Source organism: Falco peregrinus, chromosome 4 (assembly GCF_023634155.1).
Source record: "Falco peregrinus isolate bFalPer1 chromosome 4, bFalPer1.pri, whole genome shotgun sequence".
Classification (NCBI taxonomy): domain Eukaryota; kingdom Metazoa; phylum Chordata; class Aves; order Falconiformes; family Falconidae; genus Falco; species Falco peregrinus.
The window spans coordinates 117,804,496-117,821,716 of record NC_073724.1 but is presented as its reverse complement, the minus strand read 5'-3'; the positions used below and the strand labels follow the sequence as shown (position 1 = coordinate 117,821,716).

At 45.2% G+C, this 17,221-nt stretch overlaps 2 protein-coding genes across 10 annotated transcripts in view; one reads left to right on the top strand and one right to left on the bottom strand.

The window, feature by feature from the left end:
- The window catches only part of RSF1 (remodeling and spacing factor 1), a 61,193-nt gene extending 57,414 nt beyond the window's left edge, over nt 1-3,779 (bottom strand). For both annotated transcript variants that reach the window (XM_055803207.1, XM_055803208.1), the window contains exon 1: nt 3,434-3,779. In XM_055803207.1, the coding sequence (XP_055659182.1) occupies nt 3,434-3,632 (199 nt within the window). In that variant the 5' untranslated portion in view covers nt 3,633-3,779. The remainder of the gene's footprint in view (nt 1-3,433) is intronic.
- Nucleotides 3,780-3,943: 164 nt separating this feature from the next.
- Nucleotides 3,944-16,562, top strand: AAMDC (adipogenesis associated Mth938 domain containing). Of its 8 annotated transcripts, none has more exons than XM_055803213.1 (5): nt 3,944-4,026; nt 4,869-4,954; nt 7,790-7,940; nt 12,442-12,537; nt 15,401-16,562. In XM_055803213.1, the coding sequence occupies exons 3-5, from the start codon at nt 7,809-7,811 to the stop codon at nt 15,641-15,643; spliced, it is 471 nt and encodes a 156-aa protein (XP_055659188.1). In that variant the 5' UTR covers nt 3,944-4,026; nt 4,869-4,954; nt 7,790-7,808; the 3' UTR covers nt 15,644-16,562. The 8 variants fall into 8 exon arrangements, with proteins under 8 accessions (XP_055659188.1, XP_055659186.1, XP_055659185.1 ...); XM_055803210.1 differs by lacking the exon at nt 4,869-4,954 and adding an exon at nt 4,802-4,868 and having other exon boundaries at nt 3,968-4,026; XM_055803212.1 differs by lacking the exons at nt 3,944-4,026; nt 4,869-4,954 and adding exons at nt 4,186-4,868; nt 5,989-6,183.
- The last annotated feature ends 659 nt before the right edge of the window (nt 16,563-17,221 follow it).

Sequence of the window (17,221 nt, the reverse complement as noted above, 5' to 3'; positions counted from 1 at the left end):
CAGGTGAAATCAACAGCAGACACTCTTATTTTCCTATTCAAGCATGATTTACATTACCCACTAAATCCCAAAGAACATATTTAAATTGGTTTGCACACTTTAAGACAAGACCATACCCGTGTACAGACAGTTAAAACATCTAACCCACTACTAATACAGGTTAACTTGACATCTAAACTAGTCAAGACTACTATGGAAAACTAGTGACTACTGCTGTCATTACTATTTCTCTTGAAGTTCTCAAGTAAGAGAGGTGACAGGGCAAAGTTCAAGTGTTGTCTGAGCCTTAACAAAAATCTAAAATCCCTCTAAGAAATATTTGATAGCTTCCTAGCTGTCAACATCTGCTCAGCATCCTTTCCTGTAAGGGAAGGTTATACTTTGTTTCCTTAATAATGAACAAGCTCTTTGTTCTAATTATTAACAGGAAAGAAAATATGGCTGTTATACAACTACTGAACAACATTCAAACTTGAGCTTCTAGTTCTCCTTGAGGCTCCTCATATAAAGAAAATAACTTCTACTGGCATCTTCCTAGATTAACCTTTCAGACAAGACAATATAGGCCATGTTTAAAAAAAATAATAATCAAAACCATTTGAAACTGCTGAGCATCAAAACAGTGTTAGAAGTAATCAACAAAACCCCCAAACTACCGATTCCCTTCCTTGACCGCAAAACGAATATGGAGAAGAGTTCCAAGTAGCCGTTACTTGGCAGTTGACATTTGAAAGTTGGTCCAGATTCTAAGAAGTTCAGAAAAACACACTTCAAGGTTTTGTAGCTATTTGCTTAGATTTTGTTATGTATCACTGTCAATGCAAATCCACTGTCATGCAAGGCTGGTATCAAAAGTGAAACTAACCACATATAACTGAAATCAAAATCCCTTTTGCTGTCCAAGGAAAACTACCTACAGTTGGTAAATAACAAATGTTCAGGAAAAAAAAAAGCCCACTTCCATTTTTAATCAACGTCTACCAACTTTATGACTTGTACCCTTAAAAACACCACTTTGGGGAACTAATGGAAATAAAAATAATGTAGAGAAATCTAGTCACTGCAACCCTTTTTCCAAAAGCATAAAATATACCAGCTAACAGCTACTGGCACCACAAACCAAGCCTATCAAGTAGGTTTTATCAAAGGAAAAAGAAAACCCCTGTCACACAAATTATCAAGAATCACCCAACTTTGTGTTTTTCACACCTCCACATTTTTCTTACAGATTAGAAAATGCAAGCAAATACATCACCTACACCAGACACAAGCAAAAAAACCCAAGTAGTTTAGAGATTACATTTTCAGAAGCTAAAACTACTGCCATCTGGGGAGGACTGTTCTAAAACAGTGAGAATAACCTGTCCCCTGCCAAACAGAAAGGCCAATACAGAGAAAAGTTTAAAAATTTGGCAAGTATCAAATCAACCAACACCACAAACTCCACAATGCAAGTAATTTGAAAGCTTTTTAGAAAAGGGTTATACACTAATCATTGTCCTACTGAACAACCCCCTGCCCCACTAGGTCATGCAAATAAGCCATCAGGAATTTTTTTTTTTTTTTAATCAAATGCATATACTTAAAACACAGGTCGCTATCTCCTCCTTTCCTTTTAATTTATTCTGCAGTTCACACAAGAAAATTACTCTTACACACCCACTTACGTTCTGTCACACTGTAAAAGCACTAGTTTTCTTTACAGTCACCACTTTTAAAGGAGTATTTTCATTAAAAATTCACACTTTTAAGTGTGTTGGAGGTTTTTATGAATAAGTTTTGCAACAGTTTAACAAAAACAATGCTTCTTCTACAGAGCCCTTTATATAACGTAAGAGGTACCGGAGTGCTGGGGAATTTCGATATAAATACCTATTTTCCAGAAATGTAACCCTGTTTTGAGAAGTTAGCAGATCACACCTGTCTTTTTCACATTGATTAGGCACCGGACAACATGAGGACACAACACATTCATCATATGTCATTATTCATTTCAGCAGCGGCTGCTGCGAACTGACAAGACAGGACGCCTGCACTTTGCAAAAAGCAACTTCCTTTATATGAGAAAGTACCTAGTGCCGATTTAATCAAACCAGCCCGCACAGACAAGGTGGGGTTGGTGGGGAAGGAGGTGAGAGCGAGTGTCTTTTGGGGGAAAAGCAGGGGCTGTTGGACCAAAAGCAGCCCTGAGCTGGGCTTCTCCAGCAGCAGGAAGTTTCTATGGGGCCTTGCCGAGCATGCGCCGTGAGCTCCTCGGTCTCCCTATGTGGCAAGAGTGCAGAGGCAACAACTAAACCAGTAACAGAGACAAGAGACCAAGAGCAACAAGCACCTTCTTCTCTATATTCCTACCGCCGCCTCCACAGAGCCCTCCCCAGGCTGCTCTCCTGGTCGGGGCCCTCCTGCATCCATTGTGCGGAGCAGGAATTAAGAGAGTCTGACAACCAAATCTGCTGCTGGAGAGAGGAGAGGGGAGGAGAGGAGGAGCAGCCTGAAAGCAAACTGGAGTGCATAACCCATCCCTCCACCTCGCACAGCTCAGGTGGCGGTGGGGAAGGCTCAAGCAGCTGAGCTTATCCCCCCGCCCCCCCCCCCCCCCCCCAACTACAAGAGGGGACGAGGGGGAGGAGAAGAGAGGGATGGAGATGGCACACAATGGCTGTCTGTGTGTGGGGGGAGGAGATGGCCTACAACAGCAGCCGTGGGGAGGGCTCAGGGTTTCTCTGTGCCCCCCCCCCCCCGCCCCAATTCCTCACCCCCACACAGACAGAGAGGAAAGGGGGGTGCGTGTATGAAAGAAGATCAGGACGTTGCTCCGGGTGTTGGTGCGTGTCCTTCTTGTTTCAGGGGAGATATAAAAAAAGGACACATACATGGGGGGGGGGGGGGGGGGGGGGGGGCGGGAAGGAGGGCTGCGAGGCGACCCCCAAGCCGAGGGGAAAGGAGTAGATGAAAGAGACCCGCTGCCAGCGCCAGGCTGAACAATAATAGTTATTTCAGCTTATCCTGCTTCCCGCGGGAGGCCCGCCCGCACGGAGCCCGGGGACAAACCCAGAGAAACCAGAGGGTGGGGGGGAGGGAGGGGGGGTCACAGCCGGCACAGGGAGGGGGGAGGGAGGAGGTCCCCCACCTCCGCCCCATGCTCCGCCGCTGGGGGAGGCGGCTCCCCCCTACCCCGAAATAACTGCTCCCCCCCCCCCCAAAAAAAAAAACCCAGAAGGGCCCTGCAGAGGGGGGAGAGGGCTCCCCTCCCCCCGGAGGGCCGCTCCGGGAATCCCAGGCCCCTCCTCTCCCTCAGCGCGCTCCACCCCCGGGGCCGGGAGGAGGCGGGGGGGGAATAGCCCCGGCCCCCCCTCCGCCCCCAGCACCGCGGCCCCCCTCAGCCTGCCGTACGGGGAGTGCAGGGGTGGGGGGAGGTCTCCGGGCCGCTCACCCTGGTCTCCGGGCTCCTGCGGCGGCTGCAGGACGCGCTCCAGCTCGGGGAAGGGCAGCTCGGGCAGGTCCAGCAAGGCCCCGTAGCGCTCGAGGAAGGAGCAGACGACGGCGAAGTTAGGCCAGGACCCCGGGCAGCACGGGCCTGCCGGAGGAGGGGGAGGCGGAGATGGAGCCGGAGGAGCCGCCGCCGCCGCCATCTTGGACCTGAGGATGGAGAAGGAGCTGGGGAGGGGGGGGAGGGGGCGGGGGGAGGGAGGGGGCGCTGCCGAGCCGCGCCGCCACTATCCCACAATGCAACGGCGGGACGAGGAGAGGAGGGGAGGGGGCGGCAGCTAGAGCGGCGCAGGCCGACTCCCCTCCGCCTCGTGCGGCCAGGGGAATGAAAACAAGGCGGAGCAGCGGTTGGGCTGGGCGGGGCGATCTATGTGGAGGCGGGGACAGGCCGCTGGCCTGGCCAATCGGAACGGGCCGGGGGGCGGGGCCGACAGGTATCTCTGGCCAATGAGCGGGCAGCGGGACGTTCCACCCCCCCTCCCCTCGGCGGGATTGGGGGAGATTGCGACCGGCGGGGCAGGGGTCGCGCGCTCGGCGGTGAGTGCGGGCGCGTAACGGCTGTAACGGATGGGCCGTAACGGATCACCTCAGCGGGGGGGGGGGGCGGCTCGGACCCTGGCCCGAGCCCTGCGGGCAGAGGGGTGCTCCGCAGAACGGGCCGCTGCCCGCCCGGTGGGGCGGGAAGGGGGGGGGAGGGGTGGTGGCAGTGGCGAGGTGTGGGGCCGCCTCACGTAAGGCCTGGCCTCGGCGGGGGGGGGAGGGGGTTCAAGGGCTGTGCCCCAAGCACCCAGGCTCCTGGCCGTGTGTGTCCCCCCATGCTTGTCTCGGGTCTCTGTGCTTCTCTCCCTCCCCACCCCCTCGTTTTCAACGGGCTGCTCTCCCCCTTTTACCGGCATCCCTCCCCCAGTAACTCCCCTGCAGGCTCCCCAGCAAAATCTGCTTCCCGACTTCCCGGAAAAAGGTTTTCCGGCTTCAACTTGACACCTGCCCCCTCCCTATTTAATAATCAGCTTATTAATTATTATTAGAATTGATATAATATTATTTAATTAAAATTAATTGATATTATTTATTAAATAATAATTTAATAAATCAGCTTCCCGACTGCCCGGAAAAGGTTTTCCTACTTCAGCTTGACACCTGCCCCCAGTTTAACCATGCCCAGGCCCTCCTGCTGGCCTTTCCGCTGCCCGGGTTTAACCGGGACCTGCTCTCCTGGCAGCTGTGCCACTGCTGAAGCTCGCCCACCTTCGCCCACTGACCCCGCTCCCGCGTGGTGCTGGGGGCAGCCTCATCCTTTGATGCCTTACAGGAGTTGTTCTGCCTGCAACTTGACGTATGCCCGTTTACACTTTCACCTTTATCCTCTTTGATCGCAGGTTGGTCCTTGGATTTTATGAAACTTTCTTTCCTTTCGCAGTCCCTCAATAAAATACCCTTTGGTGCACTGTTCTGTCTGTTGCTGGTGGGTGCTACTCTGAAATAACGTTTACCTTCACAGAAGACAAGTGTGCTGGCAGCTTTAAAAACCACATGCTTGCCTGACTGCACAAGTATCTTCAGTTTCCTTCTCAGCTGTTTTTTTCTTCTGCCATCCTTGGCCACAGCTTCATTTCTTTCTTTCAGTATAGTCTCCTTGCATAAACTTGTATTTTCCGACCTTTTAAGCTTTTCTGCTTCCTTTATTTCCTACATTTTTAAACTCTCATAACTCTGCTTATAGATTCTTGAACCGTTTCTCCTCCTCGTCTCTTTGTGTTTGGACTACTGCGATTTACAGAAATTTTCAGTTATACTTCTGAGTTTTATATTTCATGGTCTCTTGATCTTAAGCAGTACTCTATTTTTGGTACTGTACATCTGTCATAGTGAATAGTTAAACAACTCATTTGTTGGCAAACTACTTTCCTACTCCTTGCCGATTAGTGATCGGACCATGCCCTGCATCAGGAACGTCCAAAGTTCCTGTTAAAAAGTTCATTCTTAATCCAATATAAGATACTCTTATTAATTCAAATGACCTTACTGATATTCTCTGGCAGTATTGCAGGTAATAGTTTTAGATTACGAATTTTTTATGTATGGCTTTAAAGTTTTGTTTCTTCATTTCTGCTATTTACTTATTTTTGTGCTGCTTGGAAAAGATCACATGGAACACTTGCTCTCCCATTTCCAGTTTGTGCCCGTTTGATTGTACGGTCCCAGCCTTGTAATACTATTTGATTGGGAAAGCTGATATTCCTTATCATTTTATTGTTTGTTCACCTCTGTCTAACCTCCAGTTCTAATTCTGCAATTACTCTCAAAACTAGTACAGGCAAAAATCATTTTCATTCTTCAGAGCCAGGTTCTGGGTGGTTTATTCAGCCTTTACTCTCTGGTTGATGGGTGATTTCTTTCTGTTGGGACTACTGCTGGTTATTGCTTCTGCTATAATCTCCCTTCAAGCAGATTTCTGGAAAAATAGTCTTAACAGGCCTTCGTTTGAATCCATTGCAGTGCAGATGTGTAATGAGAGAATCTAGAATACATGAATCCAAGCAAGTTTTACTCCCCCGTAGCTGCTTGCCTGGCTTCCTGTTTGGCAGGGCATATGTGCCACTAACTTCACAAAGGAACAAGAAAGAAAAGAATCGCCCTGCTATTCAGTGGAAGAAGCACCCCTGGCAGACTCAGTCCTGTGCTGAATCCAAAGTAACGCTCTTTTTACTTAATGCGACATTCGGAGCGGGATACTGAGATCCCCTCCTGGCAATCTGAGGAGAGCATGCCCTGTCTGGCCATACCATGATTTGCTGTAGCACGTGCAAGACAGGGAGAGAGGCTTCCAGGACTGGAAGCCTGGTAGTCCAAAGATTTCTCTTTTGTGAGGGCTCTTTCATTTGTGCCACCAGGGTTCCTATGATTGATTGATTTCCCCCCCCCCCCCCCAATGAATGAATTTGAATGGTTAAAAAGTAAAGGATGAGAAACTACATATCAAGAAGGATCTGCCACTCAGGTATTGCGGAACATCCAGGAGCAGAGCTCTTCTTATGGCTGAAACAACCAGTTTTCTTTGCAATGCAGATTTCAGACCATCTCCTGAACTGGAAGGGCAGAAAGGTGGCTTTACCCTTGAGACGTGTCAGTTGACTGCCACGCTAGCCTAATGCATTTCCAGGGTATCGCCCTGCGATTCCCCTCGCTCTCTTGTCGTCTACTGCCAGTACCACACCAGCAATCAGATTGCAGTAACGTGGAGGACTGTGAAGAGGGTGGAAGCTTTCACTGTGTAGTGAGGCAGTGTCCCTGCCCTGCTGATGCCCAGCTGTGATTGTGATAGCAGATCTAAAATTACTGCAGTTAGTACCAAAAAGTGCTGATAAGGCCTCAGCTGGAGCGCTCTGTCTAGTTCTAGGCAGTAGACATCAAGGAAAGATGTGTACTAATTGTTGGTTGCTGGGGGGGGGGGCGGGGAAGGACAAAAGCAGAGATGCAGAAAGCATAACTGAAGGGAAGTATATTTGATCTAAAAAGAAAGGAAAAAAAGATTGGGACTTAAGTCCTCAGGAAAACAAAAGATGGTGGAAAAGGCAAAGATTAAGCTGTTGTCCTTGTCCACAACAGAAAGGATTAGAAATAATGAGTTTAATTCTAAACAATGAACACTGGGGTCAAACATTAGAAAAGATACTATTTGGGTGTTTAACTGTCCTGAGACATGATGGGAGCCTTGGCCTCTGTAAGGAGTGATGAGGGAAAGAAGGCTTCACACCTTCAGCTCTCTGAAAGTCTTGTTTGCTATAGCAATAACGGCATTGCCATTGTTTTCTTCATGGATTTTCTTCTGGGTTGGTTTGTTTGGGATTTTTTTTAACCTCATTTACCATGTTAATGAAGTGGCCAAAGAAACCATGTTAATGAAGTGGCCAAAGAAACCATGTTTCTCTCCGACATTTTAGGAAATAATCATCATCTTCATTGTACGTTTTGGGGAGAAAATTAAAACCCAGATGTGAGAGGATATTCTGGGACCTGATGATCCCTGTTGATGGTTTTAAAAGTTGTGCACCCAATACTAGTCTAGATTTAGCATGTAAAATGATTTGCCCTAAATCCTGCACAAGATCCCCAAGAGGACTGGTAATTCAACAAATCTGCTGATCCTCAGTTCACTTCTGTTGTCACAAAATCACGTGGATAAAGTCTGTAATAGAGTTTCCTTCCCAGCTCCTTGGGGCAAGGATGGAATTTTCTGTTTTTATTAATGTGCTGCATATGTTAGCCTGATGTTATGTATTAAATATCCTTTTTCCAGACTTTGGTTCAACTTTGTGATGTCTTCCCCTGAAATTGCTTCCCTTTCTTGGGGTCAGATGAAGGTGAAAGGCTGCTCTACAACATATAAGGACTGCAAAGTATGGCCAGGAGGGAGCCGAACCTGGGATTGGCGAGAAACTGGGACTAACGTAAGTTTGCTCTTTACTATCCATCCTGCATTTTACACGGGACTCTGAGGATGGTCCAGGTTAAAGTTCCAGCCAGAAATTCAGCGAGCTGCCTTTTGCTTTCATCGAGGCGTTTTACTTTTCCCGGGAAAGGATTCGGTGTATGTTTCAGTACCGAGTGTGCGGAGAGGGGACTGCAGACATGCAGCAGATACCCTGACCAGACTTCTCTCACACACAGTTGGAGCTCTCAAACAGCATTCTGCATTTGATTAAGAGTGCCATTGTCTTAACATACTGGTAACAATCTCTTTTTAGGTTGTGTACACAAAAGTTGTCTTGAGTGAGATAGGAAAAGAAATTATGGGGAGTAAAATCCACAGTGACTAACCTTATGTGTTTGGAAGACAACAAAGCATGTGGTTTAGTTTATATCCTTTTCCTTGGGGTCTCTTATACTTATATCAGAGGAAAAATATGCAGATACAGTGTCATATGCGCTAGTTTTTTGGTGAAAAACTCACAATCTGGCTAACCATGCAGTGTCTTCTTTTGGTAGCCATATACTGAGTGCTTGCCCTCACAATTTCTAAACTTTATCTGTAAATGCTATCAGAATTATATAAATGTGCATGGAACAGTACTGACATTCCAGATTTAGAAGCAGTACAATGTCTGTTGCATTAGGAACTTGGTGGTGATAATTGTCCCCATATTAGGGCTTGCATGAGGATAGCTGGAAAAAAAATTCCATGCTTTCGAAGCAAAAGTTAAAAGCACAAAGCAACTATGTACTGATCCGGCCTTAGACACAGCACCACCTGCACTGTATCCACGCAGAGGGTACAGCTCTGTTGAATTAATTTTGACGCAATTGAAGGGCAGAACCTTTGGTTTTGGAACTTCATTTGTAACCTTTGGGGGAGCAGAACTTTTTTAACCTTTCAGAATTCGGTTTATGCAACGTATACAACACCAAGAAAAAGGAAGTGCCTTCAGGTAAAGATCTCTGTACCTTGCAGAGAGAACGATAGCTGTGCATATAACCTTTGTAATATTTCATTTATGGTCTGATTATTAAAAGTGCATTTTTCACTGGCTGTTCAGAGGGGTGGGATGTGTGGTGACAGTCGCTTTTTGTTTGTTTGACAATCTTGTTTTCCTGTTTTATATGCACATGTGACTGGGAAGCAGGACAGAGATGGTGGGTGAAAAGTTCCCAACTAGTTCCCAGCTCAATCACATTTTGTTACTCATTCCGACCACTTGAAAAGTTTGGTTTCAAATTATAACCTACTAACACTTAGGAGAGACCGCTTTCTTTTTAAAGTTTATAACAAGGGATATCTTCAGGTGAGAGGCACAAGTTTTAAGTCCATAAAAGTCTTCAGAGGAGTCCTCTGAATGAAACAAGAAAGAATGAGTCTATGTTAAATTAAAATTGGAGGAGAAAAAAACAGAAAAATTGGGTTATTTGGAGAGGTAGGTTTTCTGGCATCCTTTTTATATAATCAGGAAGTAAAAAAATGCCTATTTAGATTTTGCCTTATAGAAGTCACTTCTAAAGCTCCGTCTTTAGGCCAGTTCTACCCTTGCAGCTATGAGGAGTCAGGTGGTTTAAAAATGAAAAGCAAGCAACAAATATGAGAACTGAACTAAGCTTTTCTAGACTGCATCTCCAACTTTGAAGAACTGCAAAAATGTTAATCCGGTTAGCACTGGAAATAGTGGGATTCACCAGGTGCATTTTTTGCACATTTCTTTGCGGTAGATAGTGTGCCTACTTTCTCTGAGCATGTTTTTCCTGGGGATAGGTGGAGCCAAAGTTTGGGAAACAAGCCGTGCTGGCCGTGCCCCACACTCCAGTTGGAAATAATTGCTTCCTTTCCTTCTCTGCTATCAGACTGCTGTCTAGTATGTAATTCTTCCATTGGGAAAATTGTATAACTGGCTCTGCAAGGTTCTGTAACTAAGCACTAATAGTTCTTATGACCTTAACCCTTGGGGATGAAAGGCAGCCTCCCGGGCTGGCCGCATTTCAGTGCCATCTGCTAATGGGAGAAAAGGAGTCCTGAAATGAAGGCCAGGGAACACAACAGGCAAGAAGTCCTGCTGCCCTTCCTCTTTCCCTCCAGCTGTCAAATCAGCAACGGTACAGTTCTGTCACGTCACATGTTTCCTTTAATGACACTGGTTTCCTACAAAACATATAGAAGCCCTGGCATCAGTGTGTCTTGGTGTAACCAAAGAAAATCCTTGTGTTCCATGGCTTCAATGTCTCAGTGTCTTACCATGACAGCAAACCTTCCCCACCGATCTGATTATTGTAATTGCAGTAAAACGTAACTGTTCTTTTTGTCTGAGTCTACTTCAAAAAACCTCAAAGGAAGATCATTATTTATTCAGTCATAAGCACGTACCTGCAATCATTTGGTCTGAGAAAGGTCTGCATATTGAAGTGACCTCTGCATTCTAGGTGTGGAATCGGGTGTAAATGGAAAAAGGGGAGCACAGCTTCTAGCCCTGCCAGCCCAAAGGGGCAACTGTGTCTTGGGGCACAGCAAGCCCAGGCAGCCGGTGGAGGTGGAGGGAGGTGATTGTCCCAGTCAGCACAGTGCTGGTGTGGCCCCACCTCCAGTACTGTGTGCAGTCTTGGGCACCTCAATACAAGAAGGACGTCAAAATAATGGGAGTGTGTCCAGAGGATGGTGGCTAAGACGGTGAAAGGCCTTGAGGGCAAGACTTAGGAGGAGTGGCTGAGGTCACTTGGTTTGTTCAGCTTGGAGAAGAGAAGGCTGAGCGGGGACCTCATCACAGTCTACACCTTAAGAGGAGCAGTGGAGGGGGACGTGATGATCTCTCTCTGGTGACCAGCAGTAAGATGCGAGGCAATGGAGTGAAGCTGAGTCAGGGGAAGTTCACACTGGACATTATGGAAAGGTTCTTCACTGAGAGGTCACAGGAACAGGCTCCTCAGGGAAGTGGTCACAGCACCAAGCCTGTGCGAGTTCGAGGAGCGTCTCGATGATGCTCTCGGTCATATGTTTAAGTTTTTAGGTAGTCCTGCGAGGAGCAGGGAGTTGGCCTCGATGGTCCCTATAGGTCCCTTCCAACTTGAGAGATTCTGTGATCTATAAACTTGGAGAACCATAAAGGTCAACTGTCTCTGTTGCTGAAATTCCAGATACCAGCCAGGCTAAGGCCTTGCTTGGGGAATAAGTTTAATCCAGTCGTTGGAAGCTGCACTCTGCTGTGGAAGGTTTTTATCACCTGCAACTTCAGGAACTCAGGTGTTTGTTTCAGCTTGAGAAGCCTTGCTTCTGTTCTGCAAGCCGAAACATGGCGAGGGCTGAGAAGAGAACTCTTGGTGCCATGTGTGAGGCTGCAGCATCAGCTGCTGAAGACTTGGGCAGGGGAAAAAGAATAGCAGAGGACCCAAGGACATCAAAGAGAAAAGCTGACTAACTAATGGAACAACAGAAGCCAGTTGTTAAGCTGGTGCTTTGACCTTAAGTCATTGAAAGTATGTAGTATTTTCAGGAAGTATAGGGGATAAACCATAAATATAACATACTCCAGAAGTCTGCCATGGCAATTCCCACTTCATGTGAGAAACTCATCTTAGTCCTCTAAAAGAACTTGAGAGTCTTACCAAAAAAGGAGTGTGTGTGTGTGATAATATTTATGGTTTAAAAAAAATGCTCACCAAAGAGGGGCAAAATTCTAACCACAGGTTGTACAGTACCTTGTTCTTGGCTATACAGAGATAAATAGAAACTGAATCCACAAGGAGAATTAGTCTTACATAATGTTCCATATTAACATTACAGGTGTATTTATGGACTCATATGTTTAAAGCATATTAGTAGTAAATGGGTGCACTTTAAAAAACTCATAATCAGGATGCTGTTAAAGCTCTTTTTTTTTCTTTGAGGAGTTAGGTTTCAAGTATTTCTTTCTCAAGATTTATAATACTGCAGAAATTGAAACTGTTAACTGAAATGAAGCTAACCGATAAGTTTCAGTCCTCTTTGGCAAATGAAATCTGCAAAGTAAACAAGAATTTAATCATTTTAATTATTTGAGGAGCTCTTTGTAATTAAAGCGAGTAAACTTTGGCTTGCCACAGTCTTTATTACAGAAAGAATTTGTTCATTTGAAACCGAAGAGCAGCATGTTGCAATTTATTGATTTCACTTTAACTTCTAATATTTATGAAATGCTAGTTGTTAGACATAAATGTTTTAGAAATGTGTAATGCATCTTTTTTATTTTTAACTGTTTAATAAGGAATTATAATATTACCAGCAATTGATTATCATCCTTCATCTGCATACAAAATACCTCGTTTTAATTACCAATGTTATCTACTCTGTGTGTGCAGGACAGAGGGTTGTGTTATGTTTTGGTACTGCTAATTTACCTTGCTACTCTGCGGACAGTTTCAGAACATATAGATGAAGCTTTCCTGGTTGATGCTGTCAGTACACAGACTGTTTTATTTTCCTCCCCTGACACTCAGCATTCTCCAGGAGTGCAGCCAGCTGACCTTGAAGAAGTTGTCAAGAAGGGTGTTAAAACTGTGGTGATTGGTCGTGGCATGAGCGAGGCTTTGCAGGTAGGTTTTTTGTTCTGCGTGAAACATAAACCAGAGCTGTTTGTTTTCTCTCTCCCTCTGATTAAGGGAGAAAAAATAAAATATCTACGATGCTTTACTAAAAGGGAGAAAATTCAGGACACTGAATTACCATGACTGAGCTCCTGCCAGGAGTCCCTCTCTTCCTGAAAGAAACATCATTTGAGCCCCTTTGTATTAGCGTCAATGTCAAGCAGTAAACAGGTTTGTGTTCTGCTACAGGAGCAATTTAAACACGGAGCATTTTTGACAATGTCATTAGTCCCCTGCCCGCCCCCCCCCCCCCCCCCCGAATTGGTTATGAACTAGCTCTCTAGCCTGCTGTAAAGACTTTGATAATTAGGCTTTTTTGTTACTAATGTTGGCAGGGTGTCACTTCAGCAGATAAACTAGCTACAGAAGGCTCAGAAGCGCTGGGCTTTACTTCACGAGAAGCAATTATTTAGCTTTTTGATGAGGTAACACCTTACTTAGATTAATTCCCTTTAGCTCCAGTTCTATTTATTTGTGTAAGAAAGGGCTGCATTTAGGAGGTGTGTAGATAAAACTAGCTTTGTGGAAGAGAAAAAATTTAAATCAATCTTAGAAATATCTGGGCATATTATCAGTTACTGAAGCGCATCTGCTAACAAACGGCATCAGTACCTGTTTTTCCTCAAGCCTTCCAGTGTGAGGGGAAAAAAATCTAATACTTGCTCTTCCCATTTCCTTTTCTCTTCTGAGGTTCCACCATCTACTGTGGACTATCTGAAGAAAAATGGGATTGACGTGTTGGTCTTGCAAACAGAGAAGGCTGTGCAAGAGTACAATGCCCTGGCTGCTCAGGGTGTCAAAGTGGGGGGAGTCTTCCATTCAACCTGCTGAAGCCCTACAGCTCATTCCGCCTGCCTCCACCGCTGCCAAATCAGACACTCCTCCCCACTGAGTCAAATTACAGTCGGCAGCGTGGGGACTTACGTGCCAAGGCATTTGCGCGCTGACAATCTAAAATGCAAGGACAGTTTATTAGTTCAGGGTTTAAGCAAACAGAGTCCTCGCAAAAGGGGCCTGTTAATGAAATTAATTATAGAACCATTTCCATACATTCTTCAGGTTGACTTAATCTTCCTTTGAAGACTGTACGTATTCTGGTTACTTAACTTTTCACCTGTTGGCTATATTAAGATACTAGGTTTTAAATACTTTATTAGGAAATGGCCCAAAATTACAGTATTGGCTGTTGGAATGGAGCCATAAGGTAGCTGATGAGTAAAATCAAGTGGTAGATACGAAGCGGGGGTAAAGAAGCACTTTACCATTGTTGTATAAATAAATAAGTTAAAAATAAAATACATTAAAAGCCAAACCCAGATCATACAACTTTGCCTCCTGCTGGCAACTTCAGTCAGCATATTGACTAATCCAAGAACACGTAATTTTGCACTTTTAAAGTTTACATTGAACCTGGAAAAAGGAAAAAAAAAACTACAGGGAATAAACCCAACATCTGGGCCTTAAAGAGCTTTCCTGTGAATTATGCCGATCGACTTGTGCAATACACATCTATTCAAAAGTTTCTACGTGCTGAAAATCATCAGATTTGTCACAAAACCGGAGTTTGCAACATAAAATTGTTGATCTTTAGGAAATCAGTCTAAATTGCTGCTAGCAAGGTGCTGATAGCAAGCTGGGGATGGATGTAAGAATACTTACCGGTCATTATCCGATGATTTAAACATTGTGCCAACAAGTGTATCATTACACTGAAAGTTTAAAAGATCTCTTAGTTACTCTTCTTTGTGGGCTTCTATTAATATTACCAGTTACAAGTTACCTACTGTAGATGTATTTATTTTTCCCCTGCCAGGCTCACTAATTCTTGAGCTGTGCATATTAAGCCTGTGTGTATTAATGAAATACAAAGATGATGCTGTAAAAGCCCTGAGGCACTCAGAGCTATCCAAGTAGTAGCAGAGAGGCTTAGATTGGTATGAGAATGCAATGATTTTCCCAAGACCCAAGAATAACCTTTTACAAAGTACTATTTCTGTTTATTTGCTCTAGGAATCATTTAAAACTTTCTATCTGATAAAATACAGTGTGGTGTGAAAGCAAAGGGAAAGTGAGTACTTGGAAGTTTTATCTTGAATCTAATTACAGCAATATTTTCTAATAGCGTGGCTGTATTTGAGGCAACAGAAACAAGCAAGAACCGCCTTTCCAGCTGCATCCCTGGTTCTGTGACACAGCAGCTGGTGTAACGCGCCTCGCAACTGCTGTGACATGTATCTGAGTAACTTGCATGGTGTGAAGTAGAAGGTGAAGTGCTGACCCAGAAGGCTGTAGTCATCCCAAGGGGATGCCAGCAGAACCAGTTCCTACTCATCTGCAGAGTGTGACGACTTTTTGCATTAAATGTTGTTACCTTATAACGGAAGTGGTTTGACTCTCTTGATCGCAGTCATACATTTGCGTTATTTCATCAGCTTTGGGGCCTTAGGAAGAGACTTTGTAAGGCTTTTACTGAGACGACAGCTCCAGGTTTTTTTAAGCACTGCAGTATGCACGTTACTGTTAGGAGAAGTTGAGGAAACACCTGATCTTTTACCTCGCATTTTTTTCTTTTTTAAAAAAATATTTTCATATTAATGTGGTACCTTAATGATGAAGCCACATTCAACAAAACTGCTCAGCCCAGGCTTTTGAGGAAAATGCCTGGCTACGTAGCTGGTGCTGCGTGTCCTCCCGAAAAGCATGAGAGGAGCGCAGCCCGCGTAGCTTTGCCAGGTGACTTTCAGAGGTGTGCCTTGCCCAGCTTTGTGCTGCAGCCTCTTAATTGTTGTTCCTTTCATTTGGCAACCGGTAGGATGCAGAAGATTCCACTTCCAAAAAGAGGGAGCTGCAGCGTGCAAAGCGGATTTCTCTTTTTAAAGGCAAACTGCTATGTTTCATCACCGTCGGTGTGAAATTTCAGTATCGACAAGGAGATTGTCTGCTGCAAGTCTTTTCCATCCGTATCTTCTATTCCTGCTCTTGTCACAGCTTCCTGAGTCAGCTTTGTCGGTTCCCACAAAAGCGCCTGCTCTACTTGGGCTGCTCCAGTCCCTGAAAGCCCAATTTCCTCTTTGGTGCCTGAAATTGCTTTGCTACATGGTGGAAACAGCTGGGACTGATTCATCAAAAAATGCAACCAGAGCTCAAAACCAGTATCTTTATTAAATCGCCGCTTTCAGCTAGAGCCATAAATAATTCGTTAAAATTATGGGCTCCTTGCCCAAATCGTGGGAACACACTTTTACAGGGCAGGATTTCTCACATATACCACTTCTCTGCCTCCCACCAGGAAAACGATCTCCCACCCTGACATTCTCATTAAAGCAGAGCTGCGGCTGGGCTGGGTGCCAGGAAGATCCCACCCCAGCTGCTCTGCTGCCGAGCGGGACGGTCCCCAGCCCTTATCTTTGTGAAGCAGCATGCGCGAGCTGGCAGCCGGGAGAAACGGCTGTAAAAAGGCTCGCAGACACACCGAGCGCAACACAACCCGCATTTTTGAAGGGGCATCAGGCAGCGTTTGTGCAAAGCGTAGCACGTACCAGCCTTCAGACTTTATTTTGAAGGCCCGCTAATATTGTCTTAGCCAACTGGAAAATAAAAATACAGCCTGCTCCCACATTCCTGGTGCCTGCTACTAAGAATAAATGGGAAGATACGAGTGAAATAAGATGAAAATAGCGATTGCGTCTCTGACTTGGTCAAAAGATTTGAGAAGTCAGGCAAGCAAGGCAGGAATCCAGAGGAAACCCATCTCTGTCAGCTGGAACCCAAGGCGATGGCGTATGGTCCTGATTTAAGTGCGTGCCCCATTCTTGCGTCTTTCCAAGAACTTTGTACTTTTTGCAGCGAGTGTGCCCGCCTGCTTCGTTTTGCTATACTTTTTAAAATAAGATATGTGAAAGCCACAACGGGTTTGAGTTAGTATCCCATAAGGTTCAACTTTGTTCCAAATACATTTATGCATTGTTTTAAGAGTTCTTGACTTGATAATTGCATTATTTGTTTGCAAAGTTCTAAGAATTTGCCTAATGAATTTCAATGGACTTCAGCAATCTGATCATGAATTTCCTATTAAAAAGCATTCAGAGCTAGGCTTCCCCCCCACCCCCAGATGCTGTATGTAATTAAATCTGCAATTAACAGTAAACAGGACAACGCATTTTCAAACCACTAAGCTATACCCCTTTCACACGAGTTCAGCCTTTTCTCTGCCAGATTCTTGCCCCTCTTCCCTTGCGTCTAATTAGGAGGTAAAACGCAGAGGTGAGGGGTGTTTGATCATTACTCATTTTGAGGAGATTATTTGCCCTTGCTTCTAGATCACTCAGTCTCCCTGTGGCTGCAGCTCTGTACTGGCACCGTGTTCCTACACTTGGAAATGTTGGAGAGGACAGGATCTCCCCATACTTGGGCGATTGTGACCTGAAGTGCCTTGTTCCCTCTTCAGCAGAATTAAAAGATGCAAATTATCTTTGTGCATGAGTGCAGCCCTTTGTTTTGCTTTTCATTCTGAGATCAATCATCTTTTAGGCTATTGCAGTACAGAAGTCCAACAATCCTCCAAAATTCAAGGACAACGGGTGAGCGGGTGGAGGCAATTCTGAGATGACACGAAGCCCTGGAGCTCCACAGA

Coding starts and splice junctions, on each gene's coding strand:
- AAMDC (XM_055803210.1), top strand. CDS start 4,828: ATGCCCGTTTACACTTTCACCTTTATCCTCTTTGATCGCAG. Junction 7,941..12,441: donor GGCGAGAAACTGGGACTAAC/GTAAGTTTGCTC, acceptor CCTGACACTCAG/CATTCTCCAGGAGTGCAGCC. Junction 12,538..15,400: donor GCATGAGCGAGGCTTTGCAG/GTAGGTTTTTTG, acceptor GGCAACCGGTAG/GATGCAGAAGATTCCACTTC.